Source organism: Myxine glutinosa, chromosome 1 (genome assembly GCF_964187855.1).
Source record: "Myxine glutinosa chromosome 1, kmMyxGlut1.1, whole genome shotgun sequence".
Classification (NCBI taxonomy): domain Eukaryota; kingdom Metazoa; phylum Chordata; class Myxini; order Myxiniformes; family Myxinidae; genus Myxine; species Myxine glutinosa.
In genome coordinates this window covers 188,032,889-188,057,373 of record NC_136261.1, presented here as the reverse complement: position 1 = coordinate 188,057,373, position 24,485 = coordinate 188,032,889, and the positions used below count along the sequence as shown (strand labels likewise).

Below are 24,485 nucleotides of genomic sequence, written 5' to 3'. Positions count from 1 at the left end.
AGTGGTAAAGCATGTGGTGAGGTGGAAAGAACTGGGAAGTGGCCGTGTGCTGTGTGCAGGAAGGGTGTCAGAGTGAACTCCATTCAATGTACAATGTGTGCTGAGTGGGTTCATCAAAAATGTGGTCTGAGAGGGTCATTTACCAGTGTGGCAGCTACATTCAAATGTAAGGTGTGCGCAGAGGGAGCTGCAGATGGAGGAAATGTTGAGTTGGTTCTTGGAGATGGCGTGAAGCTGGAAGGTGTGAAAACATTTTGCTACCTCGGAGACATGCTGAATGGAGAAGGTGGATCAGACTCGGCAACGGTTGCTCGAGTGAGATGTGCATGGAAGAAGTTTCGGGAACTGAGTGGCGTGCTGATGAGGAGGAGAGTGTCGCTGAAGCTGAAGGGAAAGGTGTATGCTGCATGTGAGAAGTGTTATTATTTATGGGAGCGAGACATGGGTAATGAACGTGGAGCAGCAACGAAGGCTGGAAAGGGTGGAAATGCGAATGGTTCGATGGATGTGCGGAGTATCGTTGAGAGAGAGGAAGACAAATGATGAATTGCGAAAGATGATGGGAATATTGCCTGTGATTGATGCTGTGAAGAGGAACAGGTTGTGATGGTTTGGTCATGTGTTGAGGAAGGATGAAAGTGACTGGTTGAGAAGAGAGATGGAAGTTAATGTAGAAGGAAGTGGAGGACGGGGAAGACAGAGAAAGACTTGGCTAAAGATGGTGGAAGAAGAAATGCGGGCAAGGGGGTTAACAAGGAGAGATGCAGAAAATAGGGCAAAATGGAGAAGATTGTCATGGGGACCGCAAGGCTAACCCCCGCTCTAGCAGGGAAAATGGCCTTAAAATGCATGTTGTTGTTGTGCATGCAAGAAACCCTTCAAACATCGCACAGCTGAAATAATTCTGCATGGAGGAGTGGGCAAAAATTTCTCCCAGTCGATGTCAGAGACTGGTAGACGGTTATAAGAAACGCCTACTTGAGGTTGTTTCTGCCAAAGGGGGCAATACCACCTATTAGAGCCAAGGGTGTACTTACTTTTTCCACATGCGAAATTTGCCTTTGTTTATTTAAATTATACAATGGACTACAAAATGTAAATGTTTCATGATATTTGTTATATTATATCACCTTTATCTATCAATATTGTTGAAATGAAGATCAAATAGCTGCATGTTGAAAAAGTCAAAACTTTACATGGGGTGTACTTATTTTTTCATGTGACTATGTATACATATGTATATGTATACATATATATATATATATATATATATATATATATATATATATATATATATATATATATCTATTTAACCTCCAGTAACGTTGCAGTCACTGCAAAGGGATTAGTGTTGCAATTAAATTTACTATAATAATAATAATAATGTGAAGTTATTATTATGAAAATTATGTTATTTAAAATAAAAAAATCGAGGTGAATTCCATACTTCCACGGTTACACCGCTTCAATCCATCAACTTTCCATTCACGACATTGGGGTTAAAGTGTTATGGTTATATTTACTATAATATTATTATTACTACGAAAACGATACGACTGAAACGATACAACTGTATTAAGAAACCTGGGTTTAATTTGTCCAAAGGGGACGGTGAGTCATAACGCCTAAGGCCTATACGTACCGACCAGATTCTCCACTCTGATTGATATACGTTTGAGAGGACATACATACATACATACATACATACATACATACATACATACATATGGACAAACACTGTTCTTGACGGCTCTGCCCGATGGGCTACGCCTTAAAAAAAAAAAAAAAAAAAAAAAAAAAAATATATATATAACTGTGAGAAATAGTAGAAACTCCACAGTACGAGCAGGGCGTCTCATTTGCATTGAATAAATAATCGGGAGATTGAATAAGACGCGGACGTAGCTTCAGGGCTTCGATCTTTAATTCGACAAGCTTTCGACCAACAAAGGTCTTCTTCTGAGTCTACAAAAACAGCAGGCATGTATATCAGTCAAGTGTGTATGGTGATGTGTGTGAGATGTGTGATGTGAGTAAAAAATTGCATACAGAAGGGAGAGCCACGCCAAAGTTCACTCACCGGCCCCAAGTTCAACGGAAGTGAAGCGCAGCTTACAGTTACGGTTTGCGTTACATTTCCGGTGCACGTGTATATACAAATATAGGGATACATACATACATAAACATACAAGCATATATTCATATGCCATTTATATTCATATAATATATTTATATATTTATATAAATGACATACAAAGGTAGAATGAATGAATGGGTGAATGAATGAATGAATGAATGAATGAATGAATGAATGGGTTACGGTTAACAATTTGATTGGGTTGATGTAGGAACATGCTTTAATCATCAAAATTTATGCCATGAGGGATTTTTGTCCGAAGTTTATGTATCCAAAAGGACTCACGTTTCAGAATCGTGGTGTGTGATCGATTTGTGATTGATTCAATGGCAGAGATCTGAATGTCATTTATAGAGTGATCCGGTTGATTGAAGTGTATCGTGTAAGGTAGAGATTTGCCCTGACTGGTGTGGAAGTTATTGATTTCTGACCGGGTGTTATTAAATCGTGTGTAGAGTGTATTCTCAGTTTTTCCAACATATTGTTTGTTGCACTTTTGGCAAGTGATTAGGTATATGACCCATGTAGATTTGCAGTTCATATAGGAGGTGATGGGGAATTTTTGTCCAGTGCTAGAACTACAAAATTTGTTTCCTTCTAGTAAATGCTTGTGAATAATACATTTTTTTGCTGTGCATTTATAGAAGCCAGGGATCCTAGTTTCTTTGTTGTGGGGCTGTGGGTGCTTTGCTTTTACCAAGAGGTCCCTGAGTGTCCGACCACGTCGAAATGATGTCAGTGGAGGTTGAGGAAATGTGGTGCCGAGTGTTTCTGATTGATGGAGGAGAGGAAGGGCCTTATTCAGAATACTTGGCAATTGGGATGAGGTAGCAGAGTAGGTGGTTACCAGTGGGACACGGTTAGTTGCAGGTTTGGGTTTGTAAGTCAGAAGGTCTGCTCTCGGTATGCGTTTTGCTCGGGTTATTGCTTCTTTCACAGAGTGAGGGTCATAGTTTCTTGCAATGAAGTGTGTTTCTAATTGGCAGAGAGAAGTTTCTTCTGCCATTTTTGTTGAGCAAATGCGTCTTACTCTGAGTGCTTGACTGTATGGTATGCTTGCAATTGTATGTTTAGGATGAGATGAAGAAGGGAGAAGGTAAGAGTGAGTGTCTGTTGGTTTGGTGTATAGTTCTGTTTCGAGTCTGTTATTTTGAAGCGTGAGTGATGTGTCTAGAAAGTGAACTTCGGACTGTGAGCTGTCGAATGTGAACTTGATGGTCGGATGAATCGAATTTAATTCATTTTGGAATTGGGTGAGACTACGGGGGGATTTTGACCAGATGAACTGGATGTCATCAATATAACGTACCCAGGATTTTTCCAAGATTCCGTGATGAGGTTGTGCATTGATCTTGGCCTCTATCATTCCCATGAAGATGTTAGCGTACGATGGTGCAACAGGGGTACCCATAGCGGTACCTTGAGTTTGAATGTAATGTTGTCCGTTGAATTGGAAATTATTCAGTTTGAGTGTCAGTTCTAATAGGCGCATAAGGTCTTGAGTAGGTGGTATTGGGACTTGTCGTGTATCGAGGGCTTTGCGGCATGCAGACAGGCCTTCTGAATGTGGAATATTAGTGTAGAGGGATGTAACATCTGCTGTGACCAAAATGGTTTGGGAGTTGAAAGGTGAGTATATTCTGTTCAATCCTTGGATGTGGGTCAGAAAACTGGTTGTGTCCTTGAGGTATGAGGAGAGCTTCAACACGAGAGGACGTAAATGACAGTCAACAAATTTTGATATTAGAACAGTTGGACATGTGCAGCCAGATATGATTGGTCTACCTGGATTGTTTACCTTGTGTACTTTAGGGAGAAAATAAAGGTTAGGGCAATGAGGATCTTTCGGAACCAAGCGAGATTTGATGGTTTTATCCACCTGAATAGAATCTACTACCTGTTTAACCTCTTCAAGATGTAGAAGGGTAGGGTCGGATGGGAGCCCTTTGTAAGTATCACTATGTAGTTGACGATTACCTTCTGCAACGTAATCGGCAGTCGACATAATGACAATGGCATATATATATATATATATATATATATATATATATGTATATATATATATATATATATATATATCATTTCCTTCGGTTTCAGAGCCACAAATATGGTTTCCATTCCAATTGTATTGTGCAACTCTCACTGCTGAGTGTACTGGCTGAAAGCTACGATGTGCATAGAAAAGATCACCGTCGGTGCTGAGTTTCACAGGTGCAGGGCCATTCCTTCATGGGTGACCATTTTTGCCACACTATATGTAACTGATCAATCTCTGTTGCTTTTCTATAATCCTTTGGTTATATTGTGGTGTTACAGTGGAGGGGAGGGGTGGTTGCTTTGTTCAAAGCAATGCTGGATGTATAAATTGTTTGAATGATTGTTTATGTTGCAAGCTAGTTGTTTCCATGGTGAAAGTTGAGCTGCTGTCTGTTTGAAATCGTCCATCTGTTCCAAATTTCAGTGTTTAACACAGGTGTAAGGATGGCGTTGGCGGTTGTCCTTGATCAAGATCAAAAATACCGGTAACCCTTTTTCCATCTCTTGACGCTCAATGTTGTCAATGACCCCGGCCTATTCTTGCAAAACTGCCTGCCAAACATCTGTTTGGTGTTTAAACCAATGGCCACCACTGGGCATCCTTATTGAAATGCCCTTTTCCCCCATTTCCTGTGCCAAAAACAGGCAATGGCATCCAGCCAATTCAGGTGGGGTGGTATGAAGTGTGCATGAAAAATTCTCCATCCAGGAGAAAGCTCTTACGACGTCTCAGGAAACCGAGGAGGGCAAATGTGACCTTTCCTTCGTCGTTTGTGGAGGAGTTATGCAGGAACAGGAAGGCAGGCATCCTTCATCCATAGCTTCATCATGCACAATAGACTTTGCTCTGTTTGCCACCACAAGGAGTGTGAAGTTCAATATGTAAATAATTGACATGATCTCACCTAACTATCCTGGGATAATGTTTGTCAGTGCTTGCATCTATTTCAGTATGTGAGAACCATGGTGGTATTCTTCCTTCAGCCCATAATGGGCATCAAGGGTGTGCGTATGTATATATACATATATATATATGGAAGGTGTGATACATATATATATGGAAGGTATATATACATATATGACGTGACTCACATAGATATATATATATATATATATATATATATATATATATATATATATATACACACACACACACACTACATGGCCAAAAGTATGTGGCCATCCCTTCTAATTTGTGGATTTGGCCATTTCAGCCACACCCATTGCTGACAAGTGTGTATATATATATATATATATATATATATATATATATATACATACACACACACACACAGTCACGTGAAAAAGTATACACCCCATGTAAAGTTTTGTCTTTTTCAACATACAGCTATTTGATCTTCATTTCAACAATATTGATAGATAAAGGTGATATAATATAACAAATATCATGAAACATTTACATTTTGTAGTCAATTGTATTGTTGTGGATATGAGAATTGTGGTTTTTTTTATTGTGTAGTAAATGGTAAAATATCACCCTCCTTCCTCCAGTTGTGTATAAATGTCGAAAGGGCGTCCCTTAGTTCGGTCATATACAATCACGTTAGCCAATCATAGATTTCCTGCTTGTTGGTAGTTATTTCCTTATTCTGTGTATTAGGTTAAGGCTTTGTCTTCCATTAATTAATACTCCATTGCACCGAATTCAAATAGATAGATCCCCTTTCATTCCCATTCCCAAAGCCTCTATTGCCAACTGCATTCGCCGCCATTGCCCATGTGCTCCAACTCGGAGAAGAAGGGCGTGGCCCGCCCATCGTCATCAAGAGGTGGAGCCAAGAAGCCCCTACGACCAACCAAGAATGAGTGGGTATGGCTCAAGAGGGCGGGGTTATAAAACCCGTTGCATCAGCCCCCACCGCTAGTTGTGCCAGGGACGGCAGATGAGTAAGGGATCCCCACGAGCATGCGTCAAGGAGGAGTTAAGCAGATGAGTTGAGTCCACCACAGAGAGTCCACCACCACCAGCTTTGAGACCACGCAGTTTCGACCCGCTGCGACGCGGGAGCCGGATTGCGGTGGCGTCGGTGGCCGTCGAGGTCCCGCCCGACGTCCCGTGCGGGATCAAGCTCCAGCTCCGGTTCCCGTTGGACCTTCCTCTCCTTCCAGTCCTTCCATTCCTGCCTGCAATTTCCCCATTCGTGTGAGTTTGCTCGTAGTCCGTTTTGTGTGTCTTGTCCTGGGGTATTAATTAAGACTGTAGGTAAGCTGGCGTTGCACTGTCTCCTTGATTCCTTCTGTCTTTATTTTATTATCTTTCCTTCTTCCCTGGTTATTTTGGTCCTGTAAATAGTAGGAATAAATATAGTAGCATTTTCAAACCCTTTTTGCTTTTGTCTTCTTCTTCTTCACATCCGTCGGCTTTGTCTTTTCCCCATTGAATACCCGTGGCACGATTTGGCCAACGTTTGAGAATCGGGTCTAGTCTTTGTTAACGGTTCGGGCCGCGGCTGCCATCCGCTCGGCAAATTAACATCTTATCCGCGGTCACGAACGGGGCTGTGCACCGGCCTTTCCGGAGGTCGCGGTGCAGCTTCAGGGACCACGTCGGTCAGTAACAAATGAGGGGACTAATCCCCCCTCAAAGGGGAACCATAGGCTGACGCTGGGTTCCGTAACAGTATAATTTAAATAAACATAAATGCAAATTTCGCATGTGGAAAAAGTAAGTACACCCCTACATTTATCACTACTTCAAATACCGAAAATTAGAATCAGGTGCACCAGCTCAGGTGCAAATGATGAGAACATCATCAGAGAGGATCTTGGAGGAACCTGTCTTATTTAAACCTCAGACATTTAGTTTAGTTTGCTCTTTGTTGTTGAAGTGTGTGGCGTCACCATGCCTAGATCAAAATAGCTCTGAGGCCTTCAGAAACAAGGTTATAGATGCCTACGAGTCTGGGAAGGGATTTAAAAAGATCTCCAAACAATTTGAAATCAATCATTTGACTGTCCGGAAGATCATCAAGTGGAGAAGATTCCAAACAAATGCCAACTTGTTCAGGCCAGGCTGCCCCAGCAAGTTCAGCTCGAGAGCAGATCGCAAGATGCTGAAAGAAGTCTAAGAACCCCAGAATGTCATCACGGGACCTACAGGTAGCTCTTGCCACTGTTGATGTCAAAGTGCACGAGTCTACCATAAGAAAGAGGCTGCACAAATTTGATCTACATGGGAGGTGTGCCAGGAGGAAACCTTTGCTGTCCAGAAAGAACATCAGGGCAAGACTAAAGTTTGCCAATGAACACCTCGGCAAAGACCAGCACTTCTGGAACAATGTGCTCTGGACAGATGAGTCAAAGGTAGAGCTATTTGGCCACAGTACCAGAAGACATGTTTGGCGAAAACCAGAGACAGCATTTGACCACAAGAACCTGATACCAACTGAAAAGCATGGTGGTGGAAATATTATGGTTTGGGGCAGCTTTGCTGCATCAGGGCCTGGGCAGCTCACCATCATAGAATCCACTATGAATTCTTCATTGTACCAGAGGGTGCTTGAGGATAATGTGAGGCCATCTGTCGGAGTGGTTGAAATCAACCGAAGGTGTACCTTGCAACATAACCATGACCCTAAACATACCAGTAAATCCACCAAGGAATGGCTGAAAAGAAAGAAATGGAAGGTTCTGGAATGGCCAAGTCAAAGCCCGGATCTAAATCCCATCGAGATGTTGTGGGGGGATTTGAAACGAGCTGTGCATGCAAGAACCCCCTCAAAAATCGCACAGCCGAAAGAATTCTGCATGGAGGAGTGGGCAAAGATTTCTCTCAGTCGATGTCAGAGACTGGTGGACAGTTATAAGAAATGCCTACTTGAGGTTGTTTCTGCCAAAGGGGTCAATACCACCTATTAGAACCAAGGGTATACTTTTTCCACATGTGAAATTTGCATTTATGTTTATTTAAATTATACAATGGACTACAAAATGTAAATATTTCATGATATCTGTTATATTATATCACCTTTATCTATCAATATTGTTGAAATGAAGATCAAATAGCTGTATTTTGAAATATGTTGAAAAAGTCAACTTTACATGGGGTGTACTTACTTTTGTGTGTGTGTGTGTGTGTGTGTAATCAAGCACCCAGCCATACAATCTCCATAGACAAACATTGGCAATAGAATGGGCCGTACTGAAGAGCTCATTGACTTTCAACGTGGCACCGTCATAGGTTGCCACCTTTCCAACAAGTCAGTTCGTCAAATTTCTGCCCTGCTAAAGCTGCCCCAGTCTATTGTAAGTGCTGTTATTGTGAAGTGGAAACGTCTCGGAGCAACAGCTCAGCCGCGAAGTGGTAGGCCATACAAGCTCAGAACGGGACCGCAGAGTGCTCAAGTGCGTAGCGTGTAAAAATCGTCTTTCCTCGGTTGCAACACTCACTACCGAGTTCCAAACTGCCTCTGGAAGCAATGTAAGCGCAACTGTTCGTCGGGAGCTTCATGAAATGGGTTTCCATGACCGAGCAGCCGTACACAGGCCTACGATCACCATGTGCAATGCCAAGCATCGGCTGGAGTGGTGTAAAGCTCGCCGCCATTGGACTCTGGAGCAGTGGAAACACATTCTCTGGAGTGATGAATCGTGCTTCACCATCTGGCAGTCCGACAGACGAATCTGGGTTTGGCGGATGCCAGGAGAACGCTACCTGCCCGAATGCATAGTGCCAACTGTAAAGTTTGGTGGAGGAGGAATAATGGTCTGGGGATGTTTTTCATGGTTCGGGTTCGGCCCCTCAGTTCCAATGAAGGGAAATCTTAACGCTACAGTATACAATGTTTGGGCATGGTAATGCCCCCGTGCACAAAGCGAAGTCCATATCGAAATGCTTTGTCGAGATCGGTGTGGAAGAACTTGACTGGCCTGCACAGAGCCCTGACCTCAACCTCATCAAACACATTTGGGATGAATTGGAACGCCGACTGCAAGCCTGGCCCAATCACCCAACATCATTGCCCGACCTCACTAATGCTCTTGTTGCTGAATGGAAGCAAATCCCCGCAGCAACGTTCCAACATCTAGTGGGAAGCCTTCCCAGAACAGTGGAGGCTGTTTTACAGCAATGGGGGGGGGGACCAACTCCATATTAATTAATGCCCATGATTTTCGGTGTGTGTGTGTGTGTGTGTGTGTGTGTGTGTGTGTGTGTGTGTGTGTGTGTGTGTGTGTGTGTGTGTGTGTGTGTGTGTGTGTGTGTGTGTGTGTGTGTGTGTGTGTGTGTGTGTGAAATTATACACACCTACTACCACTTGACTGCTCCCAAATGGTTAATGATTGCTTGGATTCACTTAAAGGTGATGATGACTCGATGCTCTTTAGTCACAGGCTTTCCCTGACTATGTTTAATAGTGTAGCAGCATAGCAAACCTGTTGTGCATTTTGTGATACAAGCACCAAATTTGGCACAAATGTACATTAATATGTTGCGAACATTTTCAGATATTGGGCCACTTGAAATTCCGTAATTTTTTTTTTCAAATTTTTTCAAATTTCGTAATTTCAAATTTTTCGGGTGACACCGTCACAATTTCGGTCTTCGAGGCCGGCCGATAGGCAAAGTGTGACCGGAAGGGACGAGGTTCTCCTGACCACGTGGCCCTCGATCTGGGAAGCGAGAGGCGTTCCATTAGTGGACGCGCCCCTCACGCCCGACTTTTGGGCGGCCCCGGCAGGCCGTTTGTTTTGACGTTCCGTGACAGGCCCCGCACCCCCACCTCCGGGCCGACCGGAAGCTTGTGCTGAGTACATCATACCTGAACAACTCAGTGAGGCAGAACACAGCAGTGCACACCAGGGTGACCCCTTCAGTGCATAAACCAATTAACCTGTCCACTGCAGGGCATATAGAAATGAAGTTATTTTCTGCATATAATAATAATATAAGTTCAGTTCTATATAACAATTTCTGTTATCACCACTACCACTACAACTACCACTACTACAAGCTTTGTCTGGAATTTTGTGGACTAACAGACAAACAGACATACAGACAAGCTGGGATCAAAACATTACCTCCTTCCACCATTGAGTGTAGAGGTAAACATCATGGAAATTATATCATGCCCTAGATTTAATTCATGCTTACCCGTGTATTTGCTTCACTGGTTCACAAGGTCTTTTGCATACATGTAATTCAGACTCTCGTCTTCATTGCTGACCACACAATGTTCGCAACATATTAATGTACATTTGTGCCAAATTTGGTGCTTGTATCACAAAATGCACAATTCTTTTGAATATTTGGGCTAAGCCGCCCCACTATATCGGCTGGCCTCGAAGACCGAAATTGTGACGGTGTCACCCGAAAAATTTGAAATTACGAAATTTGAAAAAAAATTCAAAAACAGAATTTTCAAACAGAAAAAACAGAAATTTCAAACAAAAACAGAATTTCTCCCACTATAACATTTCTTCCCTCTTTAAAAAAAAAAAAAAAAAATTTTTTTTTGTTTGTTTCAACTTGCTTATTCTATTCATTTCAAATTAATTCGTTTTTCTGGCATTTGCTTTTGGGTGTCTATGTCCTTTGATTACTGTTCTGGGAGCTTGCGTTAACCAGTATTAGCTACTTACTGTTTATGGGGTTAGATGCCCAAACTTTAACCCAACCATAAAACGAAACAAATAATGCTTCTGATGAGTGTAAAATTGCTGTCGGTAGGCTTGTCAGAAATGTCAAATGTTTTAAAGTTTTTATGTAACTAGACTTTGCACTGTTCAGCGTTGTTACGGTGCACCCCAGTCTTGAGAGGGAATGCGGCAGAAAGATTTGTATTTTTGAGTGTTCTAATAAACCATGGTAAAACCACACCAATGAAATTGTAGAACAAAACAAGTAATTGTATTCATAACTCTCACGTACACAATAACAGCACTATTAAAGAAAGTACAATGAGAATGTCACTTGCATCAAATGAACAGTACATATGATGGTACCATCATTCCCCAATGCTCTCAAAGCAATAAACTCACGACACGCCAAACATGAGTGGAATGTAACATCCCCCAAAGTCCGTGCACGGATCTCCCCGCTGATTGAAGCCGTGCAGAACGACGAGAACAGGCAGGTATCGGCACGATGGCGAACGAGGAGTTACAAGGTGAAAGGTATGGGAATTGAGCTGATATGTAAACCAATGGCAATCAACACGATGAGGTGGATATGGAAATCCCAACGACAAAGCAAGATGCACCAAGCGGGCAGCCTCCTCTTCTCCGAGGACAAAATGGTGTATAGGCCTGTAATGGGGGTGCTTGATTTCTCTCCAACAATAACTCACACTTGGTGATAAAACCTGAGACGCAGGTTTAATTGCACTCGCAATATATGACTATGCCGCGGACAATCCCTTTCCCGGGAAGCCTAAACTCATTCGCGACCAATATCAAAAAGGTCCGCTCGCAGCCTCGACGTGACTCACAGCTGTCTCCTCCTCATGGCCGTCTCATCCTCTCTCCCTCTCTTCCGGTTTCGTTGCCACGTCTTCCTTTTTCCTTCACAAACACTTATTTTTACCTTTTCCTAAAGTCATTCCATTTCACACAAAAATCTTAATATTACCTGAAACTTAAAATCCTACAAGTATATAATAACAAAGGTGGAAGTGATGGATCCATAAGTGTTTACATCTGATGACATCGAAAAGATATACAGTAAATGTTAGTACAAAGTAAGAAATAAACCTGTGCCAAACATCCCAACAAACCCTGAACTGTTACCTCGCTTTCATATGATGAAAACTGTCACTTCATATGTCCACGGTTTAATTTCATGTCTCATTTCAAATTGATTGCTTTTCCGTAGTATAAATTTAAATTCTGAAGGCTCACAGGATTGCTTTGTGCTGTCTAGCCTAGGTTTGAATCTCGGCCCAGCTATAAACTGTCATCCTGGGGTTTCACACATAGTCGATTATAAAATATTGGCACCCTTGCACTTTTTTCCAATAACTCACAATTTTCTCCAAAAAAAAAAAAGAAGTTGAAATTGACAAAACTATTTCGTCTCCACAATTCTTTATTTCACTGTCAATATTACAGAACCTCATATATCCTTTTAAATCAGAAAATAAAAAGAAATGGCATTGACAAAATTATTGACACCCTAGACTTGATATTTGGTAGCAGGGCCTTTGGACAAAATAACTGCAGTCAAGCGCTTCCTATAGCCATTAATGAGCTTCCTACACCTCTCCACTGACAGTTTGGCCCACTCTTCTTGTGCAAACTGCTCCTGTTCTCCCAAATTTGAAGGGTACCTTCTCCCAAATGCGGTTTTCAGATCTCCCCACAAGTGTTCAATGGGATTTAGATCTGGACTCATTCCTGGCCACGTCAGAACAGTCCCGCGTTTTGTCTTGAACCATTCCTGGGTGATTTTTTTCAAGTGTGTTTTGGGTCATCGTCCTGCTGCAAGACCCATGAAATTCGACCTGACCCAGCTTTCTGACATTGGGTTGAACATTGCGCTGCAAAATGCCTTGGTAATCTCCTGATTTCATGAGACTGTGCACACATTCAAGGTACCCAGTGCCAGAGGCAGCACAACAACCCCAAAACATCACTGAACCTCCTCCATGTTTGACTGTCGGGAAGGTGTTCTTTTCTTAGAAGGCTTCATTTTATTTTCTGCAAACAGAGATGATGTGCTTTACCAAAAAGCTCTAATTTGGTCTCATCTCTCCACAGGACATTCTCCCAGAAGGATTTTGGCTTGTTCAGGTGTGTTTTGGCAAACTCCAGTCGGGCTTTCTTATGTCTTTCTCTCAGCAATGGGGTCATCCTGGGTCTCCTACCATAGAACCCCCTTTCATTGAGTTGGTGACGGATGGTGCATGGTCGTACCTTGTGTCTGAAGGTCAGCTTGAATCTGTTTGGCAGTTGATTGAGGTACTTTCTCCACCATTCGAACAATCCTTCGCTGCAATCTTGGATCAGGTTTTCTCTTGTGGCCACGTCCAGGGAGGTTGGCTACAGTGCTATGGACCTTAAACTTCCTGATAACAATGCGTATGGTGGACACAGGAACATCGATGTCTCTGGAGATGGACTTGTAGGCTTGATATTGTCTATGCTTGGCTACAATCTTGTCTGACCTCAGACAATTCTCTGCTTTTCTTTTCTTCATGCTCATTGCGGTACACACAGTGCCACAAAACAGCAGAATGATTCCTTTTTGTCCCCCGTCGCACCGCGGAGCGAAAGGGGTACTATGGTTTTCCCGTACGTGCGTGCGTGCGTGCGTGCGTAAGGGAAGGACCGCATTCGAATTTGGTGTGTGGTTGCAACCCACGTCAAAATCCAAGATGGCCGCCGCCATATATACACAAAGAATTAAGTTAAGCACCCCCCCCGTTTTTTTACAACCTCGCACATTACAAGTTTGTTGTCGTCAAAACAGTGTAATATACCCATGATATTGCTATATTTTCTGGAGAAGTGATATTATGGTCACATAAAAACATAACAATCATGCCGTTTTCAATATTTTATTCTGAATAATTTAAGGTGAAATTTTTTGGGAATTTTAGGCATATTTTCACCTCAATTTAAGTATGGAGCTATAGGTCCATCACGGACAGTGTGGATGACGTTTATGTTTTCTAACGTACAGTCATTGTTCTGAGAAGACCTCTAGCGATCTTTGCGTCAATAACGTGTGTAGGACCCACGTGATCGGATCACTGACTCAGCCCTACATCTCATAGACCCTGTAAGCCGTCGTATGCGTTGCTGTGGCAGGTTGAACCCCCTCGAGCACGTTTGGGACATGTTGGGACGACAAATTGCGAAGATGGTCCCTCCAATAGCCAATCTGGATGAATTGGAACGTGCATTACATCGGGAATGGAACAACCTGCCACAGCAACGCATACGACGGCTTACAGGGTCTATGAGGCGTAGGGCTGAGTCAGTGATCCGATCACGTGGGTCCTACACACGTTATTGACGCAAAGATCGCTAGAGGTCTTCTCAGAACAATGACTGTACGTTAGAAAACATAAACGTCATCCACACTGTCCGTGATGGACCTATAGCTCCATACTTAAATTGAGGTGAAAATATGCCTAAAATTCCCAAAAAATTTCACCTTAAATTATTCAGAATAAAATATTGAAAACGGCATGATTGTTATGTTTTTATGTGACCATAATATCACTTCTCCAGAAAATATAGCAATATCATGGGTATATTACACTGTTTTGACGACAACAAACTTGTAATGTGCGAGGTTGTAAAAAAACGGGGGGGGTGCTTAACTTAATTCTTTGTGTATATATGTCTGAACCTTGTGAACGAAATATCTTGAAAAATAAGCGAAGTACCAACTTCTTATCTGGTGTGTGGATGTATCTAGGCATAAGGAAGAACCCTATTGAAAATTGGGTCGCCACGTCAAAATCCAAGATGGCCACCACCATATATATGTCTGAACCTTGTGAACGAAATATCTTGAAAAATAAGCGAAGTACCAACTTCTAATCTGGTGTGTGGGTGTATCTACCCATAAGGAAGAACGCTATTGAAAATTGGGTCGCCACGTCAAAATCCAAGATGGCCACCTCAATGTATGTCTGAACCTTGTGAGCGAAATATCATATCATAGCATGTTTTCTGCGTCTTCCACTTTGTTAACTCGCATCACTTCCCCGACGTGGGACCTAGGCGTGACGCTTGTCTCTATTCAAACTGGTTGAATGAGTGATTTTTGTATTGCAGGCACCTGCAACTCACCACAGGCGAGTTAAATTCCAAAGTAAATGAGAATCACCTGCTTGAAATCTATATTTCTAACAACTTCTCAAAGGTGCCAATAATATTGTCTGAGGCATTTTAGGATTTCTGTGTGGAGTAAGTTAAGATTTAGTAATTTTTTTCAGCTTTTTTTTGTTCTGTTCCATTGCAAACCAAATGATGTGCATAATTTGATGCCAAATTTTTTTTTATTCCAACAGTTTTCTGGAACAAATGGTGCATTATTTGAAAAAAGTGTAAGGGTGTCAATATTTTTGGCCATGACTGTAGGGCGAAGCAGTGTCAGCTATTCTTAGAATGGACATGAACCTGGAGATCCCATCTGACGGCACTGGTCGTTGATGGACATTGAACGTCTCTTGGAGTCTTTTGTAAAGAGGTGAATTATCGCCGGCATGACAGTCTCACCAAAATTACCTTCGTTTGAATATCCTGCAGCAGAGTGGTGACATGGCCTGATTCGGTCTAGCTTAAAACTTTCTCGACTAGCCATGATGCACCCCTGAGCTCCAAAAAGTATGGGCCTCTAGTTATAAATTTTCACTATCATTAATTGACATGCTTATTGATCTGCCTGCAATAAAACTCCATCACCCCATTTATTTATTTATTTTTGCAAACAAAATCGGAACACCAGTGGCCAAATATTCCAAGAATGTCAGTTTATAGCTGGGTCGGGATTCAAATGCAGGTGAGTGTGCATACCTCTAGGATCTAGGTATAGGCCATCAAGGGTTGTCCCCAAACCATCATTCTTTTTTTTTTTGTCATGTTTTTGTGCATTAAAACGTTGTTCCTTTCAACACCCTTGTGTGAAATGATTAGGACAAGATAGCTAAGCCCTCAGAAATGCATTTGAAGTCTCACTTGCCAATCAAATCTGTTGTTGATTTTCGGAAGCCAAAGTGTGGAATTTGGTTTGTATATGCAGCGTGCAAGATGATGTGATACGAGTTGGTGTTGAAGTGCATATTTTGAAATGCATCCGAGGTTCATTGAAGAGCACATCCAGATAAGGAGTTGGATGGAAAAAGCGGTTATTAGATGAGTAAATGTGTTTTTCGGGATTAGGGAAAATCTACCTTTTTATTTATTTATTTTTATTTACTGACATTAAAATAATGGTGCAATGTTGTACCCCTTCCTCTGTATACCCCCACACATTCTTTATATGTACCCTTCATCTCACTTCCTTTTACACTCGCTTCATTTTCCTTTTACCCTTTTTGCCCCCAACTCCCCTATCCTTTTCCTCTCATCCTTTGTGTTTATTTATATTCACAATGAAACCCTCATCAGCTTTCCCTCACCATCGCATATGTCGATCGACTCCAATGATAGCTTTGTACTCGTACATTCACCTTTATTGCACACTTTGCCTCAGCAGCGTTAAGTCCGCTTTACTTCAATATGGTCATGACAACACTGAGCAATGTTTTCCTTGCACATTGGGCTGCTTGTGCAGTTCCATTAGTCTAAAACGTCGATGGCGAGTGGGGAGGGGGTTTGTTTGTGTTATCGGGGAAAATTAGTGAGCTTTCTCAATATACGAGTGTCTAAAAAGATAAAGCAGCCGAAGTTGCATTTGGTATTTCATTTGACAGGGTATTGTCGATCCAGACGAGTTGGCTGCCTAATGTGGTGATTTTTTTTAATTTTTTTTTATAAGAAGGTATTTGTTTTGTTGCAAGTTCCTGTTAATATCCCACACTTATCCCTCCCTCTCCCTTACTTTGAAAAATTCATTTAAGAGTAGTTTATTACCAAATATCTATGAATCCAACTAGTTTATTACCAGGTATCTATTAATACAACTATTTTATTACCAAGTATCTGTTAATCCAACTCGTTTATTACCAAGTATCTATTAGTCAAATTGGTTTATTACCAAGTATCTATTAATCCAATTCGTTTATTACCAAGTATCTATTTGTCAAATTGGCTTATTACCAAGTATCGATTGGTTCAATTGGTTAATTACCAAGTATATATTAATCCAACTAGTTTATTACCAAATATCTATGAATCCAACTAGTTTATTACCAGGTATCTATTAATACAACTATTTTATTACCAAGTATCTGTTAATCCAACTAGTTTATTACCAAGTATCTATTAGTCAAATTGGTTTATTACCAAGTATCTATTAATCCAACTAGTTTATAACCAAGTATCTATTAATCCAATTCGTTTATTACCAAGTATCTATTTGTCAAATTGGCTTATTACCAAGTATCGATTGGTTCAATTGGTTAATTACCAAGTATATATTAATCCAACTAGTTTATTACCAAGTATCTATTAATCCAACTTGTTTATTACCAAGTATCTGTTAATTCAACTAGTTTATTACGAAGTATCTATTAATCCAATTGGTTTATTACCAAGTATCTATTAGTCAAATTGGTTTATTACCAAGTATCGATTGGTTCAGTTGGTTAATTACCAAGTATCTATTAATCCAACTTGTTTATTACCAAGTATCTATTAGTCAAATTGGTTTATTGCCAAGTATCGATTAATCCAACTAGTTTATTACCAAGTATCTATTAATCCACATAGTTTATTACCAAGTATCTATTAATCCAATTAGTTTATTACCAAGTATCTATTTGTCAAATTGGTTTATTACCAAGTATCTATTAATCCAATTAGTTTATTACCAAGTATCTATTTGTCAATTTGGTTTATTGCCAAGTATCTATTAATCCAACGAGTTTGTTACCAAGTATCTATTAATCCAATTAGTTTATTACCAAGTATCTATTTGTCAAATTGGTTTATTACCAAGTATCGATTGGTTCAATTGGTTAATTACCAAGTATCTATTAATCCAACTTTATTACCAAGTATCTGTTAATTGAACTAGTTTATTACCAAGTATCTATTAATCCAACTAGTTTATTACCAAGTATCTATTAATCCAACTAGTTTATTACCAAGTATCTATTAATCCAACTAGTTTATTACCAAGTATCTATTAATCCAATTGGTTTATTACCAAGTATCTATGAGTCAAATTGGTTTATTACCAAGTATCGATTGGTTCAATTGGTTAATTACCAAGTATCTATTAATCCAACTATTTTATGACCAAGTATCTGATAATCCAACTGGTTTATTACCAAGTATCTGTTAATCCAACTAGTTTATTACCTAGTGTCTGTTGATCCAACTAGTTACCAAGTATCTATTAGCCTAATTTATCTGCTCGTTTAATATCTGCAGTTAAAATAAGTGATGGTAGTTTCATTTTTAAGCCGGGAAGCCGCTTCAATATTTGACTATGCCCGTCCGTCATAAATGAAGAAGAACCTATCGAACCCACCGTGTTTAATTCCAAAGGGTTCTAAATGGGAATTCTAAAGGGTTTTGGTAGTTACCAGGCTTTGCATATATAAAATGCCAAACTGAACCACTTCCTTTGGACACGGGTGCGATTTTTAAATGACATTTGCATTCCCTATTTCAGAATTATCTCAAATGTAAGTACATTTGTTTAATTTTTGCTTTCTCAAAATCGAGGAAAATTGTTTTCAATTTTTTGTTTAATTGCTCCATTTTTCTGGATGGATAGTCTTTTTCACATATGATACAAGTATCTGTCTCTGTCAGAAAAAGCAAGCAGCTAGAGTTGAACACATTTTAGAAGATGGCAGAACCCCAGTTGTACCTTTTTGAGCAATCATTGAATGAGCCATGGTCATAAAGGCCGCTGTTGCGCTTTAATTCAACTTCATTAATGTATGCATTTGTAGTCTCGAAATAACTTGCCTCTGCAGCACTTGGTTGTTCCTTGTACAATTTTTATCCAAAATCTGAAGTTTGGCTTTTTGACTTCGTCAGGCTGTAATTTTCAGCTTTGCCGTTATTTGCCATGCTTTACCTCTCTTCCTGCCTACGCATGATGACAAAGGACTATTACTCCACACTGAAGAACAATGGGCTCTCCATCTGCACTGGTAGTGAGGCAACCCACTTACAGCGAGGAAAATTGTAGAATGAAAGGCACAAGAGGAATGGTGGAAGCATTCAGAACACAAACATAGGAATACCAATACCAATGGCATTGGTGTCCTGGTACAAGCTTTATCAGTCGACCATTACAATTAGATATATTCACTCAATTTTTAATTGGTGTGCATTTTGTCGAGTAGTAATGGAAAGAAATTTGCTTTGATTATAGATTTTCCATTTTTTTTATAGGAAGCTCTGGTTTGCATCAAATCGAGTGAACTGAGAAGGCTACTCTTTTTAATACTATTTGTTTCTTGTTCATTTATTCTTTTTGTAAAGTTGTATGCTCAACAGAAATGGAAGTATTCCATTCGTTGGACTCGAACTATATAATACTATATACCATAGAATAGTATACTATATACTATACTATATTATATACTATATACTATAGAATATATAGTATAGTACTATATACTATATACTATACTATATTATATAGTATGATACTATATAATACTATATTTAAAATGTATGAAAATTCAATTGGTGGCCATGATAGAGGTGAGGGAGGAAAGTAAAGGGAAAATGAATTTATGGTACAAAAAGAGGCACTATGACAGCTTTGGGAAGTTTAAACATGGCAATCCTCCCAACTTGTATCATACAAACTCAGCTTGTCGTGGGGAAGTTCCTCGTATACAGAAATGACCCCTGATGCTCTGGAAAAGTCCTTTTTCTTTTTTTCATAGATTGTTCCACATTTTGTCTGACAGTACCCTATACAACTGACAGGTTGGCAGCAACTGTGCCACTCTGCTGATATGAAATTGATGAGATGCTGGTCTGACAAATGTAATGTCTTTGTTTTTCTTTTCAATCTTGGAAAATCTCAGTCTCTCTCAGTTATTCCAGGATTGTCAAACAAACCAACCAATCAAATTCCCTGGTCAGCCACTGTAAGAGGTCGGTTGTTATTTTTTTAAATGTATCAACAGCAGCTATTCTCTTTGCTGGGCCAAACATATAGCAAAGCATGTATTTGCAAATAATTTTTAGACCTCTCAACTGCAGCCTCTATAAACATTGGTCTTCCTTCATATCTGAAGAGGTTAATTTTGTTGTTTCAAAGTGTAAAAAATCTGTTTTTGATGCTTCAACTGTAGTGTTTATCCTGATCCATTATTTGCTCTCTTCACCAGGTTCATGCCCATATCATCAGCTCCTTAAAGAAGCAAATGCCAGCAGTATTTGGAAAAGAAAATAAGAAGAAAGAACTGATTCAAGACTTGGATAAGATCTACAGCAGCATCCAACGTGAACAGCACATACCGAGAGGAGACTTCCCAGATATCTTCAAAATGCAGGTTCGACCAAGTTATGAGGCTGTGCCTAATGCTTTCCATAATGTGCATTGCTTCCAACATTTAAAATGGTAAAGATTGTAATTTCGGGTTTATTTTTTATTTATTTTATTTTTGTGGTTCATGTTTAGTTTGTCGTCGATTGGAGGGAAATGGGGAGGACACGTACCCCCGCCTCCCGCCCCACTTTTTGGAGCAAGTGGGGAGGGACAGCATATCAATTGTCACACACACACACACACACACACACACACACACACACACACACACACACACACACACACACAGACGGAACATCTTGAGTTGATAAAAAGAAGAAAAAAATCTCGAGCAGAGTCACAGGCCTCCTATAGGGGAAACCCTATGTCTCTGCAGTCATTCCGAGCAGCAGTATAGTGTGCTGTACAAAATAATGACTGCACTTTCTCAAGTGGGGAAACCATCACCTTGCAAAGAGACATGATTATGCACCAAAGCAAGAAGCTGAGCAGGTGCTTGCTGTCATCACCATCAAAGACAATACTCCAGAGTATAAAACTACAAACAGAAACCTGGAGTGTTGGGGAGAAGGAGGTAATCCTCCAATGCAAGATGTATTCCATACATGAGGCATGGGGGAGTAAAGGTAAGGGTGAACGGTTCAGGGACCAGCCGAGAAAAAGAAAACTGGCTACTAGGGCGGAGACAGTCCCCCTTGATAAATTTGAGGTCTTTTCAACAATTAAAATATATCAAGATAAAGATAGAATATAAGAGATTATACATCTAGGGCAAGGCAACGAGTGGCAAGAGAGATTAGAGTGAGGGGAGCTAAGTGCTCGCTTGAAGGTGAAGACAGATGACAGGAATTTGGCCGAGATGGCATGAGAGGAAGTTTTAACTGTGCAACGAGACGGGGGACCAAACCCGGACATATATCCGGTCCAAAGGCGGCAAATAAAGTGTGGCAAAAGGAAAGAGGGGCAAGACCAGTTCAGAGACGAGGACCAGGTGAATCGGCCATGAACGAATGGGAAAAGAATGGAAAAGGCAGATGGTGATGGGCAGAAAGACAAGGGAGAGCAGCAGAATGAGGGAGAGGAGGATGGTGAGGATGAAGAGCAGCATATACTTTAAGAAAAGTTAGCCAACAAAATAGAAGATTATGAAATTGATGAAACTCAAAGAAAGACCAAAACTTTATCGCATAGAAAACAATAAACAGACAAACATCTTAGTGAGGCAAACCAACCATTCAAATCGAAAAATAATTTAAAAATCGTTCACCTTGAAGGAAATCGATGTTGTGTGTTCGCAGCGGCACTATTTATTCAAGAAAAAGTCACGGGCAAACAACACCAGAAGAAAAAAAAAAACAGGCCTTCAAAATAGAAACCAAATTCCACTTTGGAGACAAAGATTAGAGACACAAAGAGAGCAACTGTGGTAGAAGGTAGGACAAATCCAACAGTTAGGAAAGGAAACAGACACCTAAAACTAAAAAAGAGAACCAAAGAATAAAATAACATAAAATCAAAGACAAAGACCTCGTGTTTGGTTTCTGAAAACAAATTCAAAATAGAAATGATAGCAAGGAAGATAAAATAAACTATGGAGAAGGAAACAATGGGAGAAAACAAAACCACATGTTGAGAGTAACCAGAAAATATTTTATCATGAATGGTGGAATCAAAAGTAGAATGTGTCAACTCTCCCTGAAAAAGAAAAGCTGTAAAAATTCTGAAAAAAGGATTTTTGAAGATCGAAAATAACATGACAAGGAAGCAGAATGGACTTCAAAAAATTCCAAACCTCAAAAGCCCAGGCCCAGATGGAATTCCAAATTTCTGGCTAAAACAACTTAATGCTCTACACAATCACTAATGCCAGGACATTTTAAGAACTGATCCAAGAGGAAAAGGCAGTGGATGAGTGGCTCATAGAAGGGACACACCCTAACAACCAAAAGAAGAACATCCAAAGAAATGGCAAAGGTGATACATCTACTATATGTGGATAATTTAAAGCTCTTCTCACCAAATGGCAAAAAAATTGACAGAACAACTAAAACCAGTAAAACGGTTTTCCGAGGACATTCAAATGGAATTTGGATTAGACTAGTGTGCCAAGTGCACATTTGTACAAGGTAAACCAACAAAAACAGACAACATAAAAATTGACCTTGAAACAACAATACAGCAGATAGAAAACAAAGCATCATACAAATACCTCGGAGTCGAAGAGGGCCACCAAATATGTCACAAACAAATACTTGAGTCCCTCCTAGTATACACAAAAAAAAAAAAAAAAAAAAAAACAATCGCAAAATAATTCCTATGTAGAACGAAGCTGATCCTGAAAACATACCTTTCCCCAAGAAACAAAATCAAATCTATAAAGCAGCTCGCAGTACCAGTATTCCAATATAGCTGGGCAATAATAAACTGGCCCAAATCAGAAATCAACAAGTTAGCCATCAAAACAAGAAAACTTTACCATCCACAAAATGTTTTACAAAAACCAGTGCATCCCAAAAATGTACCTGCCAAGACGAGAGGGAGGGAGTGGCCTGATGGAACTCAACCAGGTGCACAGAGTGATGAGTGTAGGACAAGCTGCGTATGTGAAATGCTCAACAGACTATTGGATGCAATTTGTAAACAAACCTGAAAAAGTATTCCTAACTCACCTTGTAAAGAATTTCCAAAAACAGGTGCGAACAAGAGATGCCGCACAGGAAAATGAAACTGCAACAAATACAGCCCCAGTGATTGCAAAAAAGACAAAATATATAAAAACAAGTACAAATACATTCAAAGTACACCGCCCCATGCCAAATAATTAAATATGCTGCAGCGCGGCATTGCCGGGGTGCCTCCGGCGCCCGGCAATACCGCAGTGCAACTCATTGAGGCTGCATTGGGAGGGAGAGGTGTACACTAATTGATTGATTAATTGTATAATTAAAATCAATAAAAGATTATCACAAAATATTTTCATAATCAATTGGCTAATCGCATAACTAAACCACTAGTGCTTCATCCGAAGATGTATCTTTTAGAAATGTAATTAAATAAGTCATTTTTAAAAAATTAAATAATTAATTGATTACTCAATAAATAATTAATCGATTAATCAATAAATAATTAATAGATGAAATGATTAATCAATAAATCAAAAATATCCTTGATAGCCACATCACTTGGTCACTCATGTCCAAATATTAGCTTCCCAGCTCAAAAGGTGCCTGAGATATTGGCCAAATGAGAAAGAAAATAAATAAATGATTAATAATGAAAATAAATAAATAATAATCATAAAAAAATTAAATTATTAATCAAATTGGTCAGAGAACACATAAACTACCACTATTTCATCAGAATCTGTAACTAAAAAAAAAAAAATTTTTTGTCATTAATTGAATAATTAAATAATTAATCGATTAATTGATTAATTAATAAATCAAAAATAGCCTTTGCAGCCAAATCACCTGGTCATTGGCATGTCCAAATAACAGCTTCCTAACTCAAAAGGTGCCTGAGTTAATGGTCAGAAGAGAAAGGAAATTTGATTAATTAAATAAGTACTTAATTAATCGCTAATAATTAAATAACTCCTCAATTTCTTGATTAATCAAAAAATAAAAATACCGTTTTTGACAAAGGACTTGCTCACTACTGTGCCAAAATTTCAGCTTCCTCGCTCAAAGGATGGCTGAGATATCGCCCGGACAAACAAGCAAGAAAACAAGAAAACAAACAAACAAGAAACCAGAGTGAAAACTGAGTACTCTCTTTCAGCGTGCGTCACTGCCGAGCCCCCTTTGGTGCCCGGCAATGACGATTTGCAATGCCTGGAGATGGCATAGGAAAGGAGCGGTGTACAATAAACATCAAGAAATATACACCAACAACTGGGAGAATGACAATAGAGCAGGAAAATACAAAACAAAAATGGACAGAGTGGGGATAGACAAAGAAGGCTCATTGGAATGGCTAAGAAGAGGTCAGCTCAACTGGGACGGCAAACTAATCATAATAAATGCCCAAGATCAAAGATACTACACCAATGGATTTAAAAAGATGGTGGGACTGAGCCAGACAGACAAGTGTAGACAGTGGCGTCGTGATGGTTTGTGGCACTCGGGGCGAAGGTCAAAAATAGCGCCCCCCCGCAGGCACTGACAGTCAGAAATTCCTATTGAGGGGACCATGTGAACCGTTTACCGG

General features: G+C 40.0%; 1 protein-coding gene across 1 annotated transcript in view; it reads left to right on the top strand.

The window, feature by feature from the left end:
* LOC137432155 (EH domain-containing protein 3) overlaps positions 1–24,485 on the top strand; it is a 119,306-nt gene that overhangs the window by 60,159 nt on the left and 34,662 nt on the right. Inside the window, exon 6 of the mRNA XM_068123868.2 lies at positions 20,116–20,280. Coding sequence (XP_067979969.1) covers positions 20,116–20,280 — 165 coding nt within the window. The remainder of the gene's footprint in view (positions 1–20,115; positions 20,281–24,485) is intronic.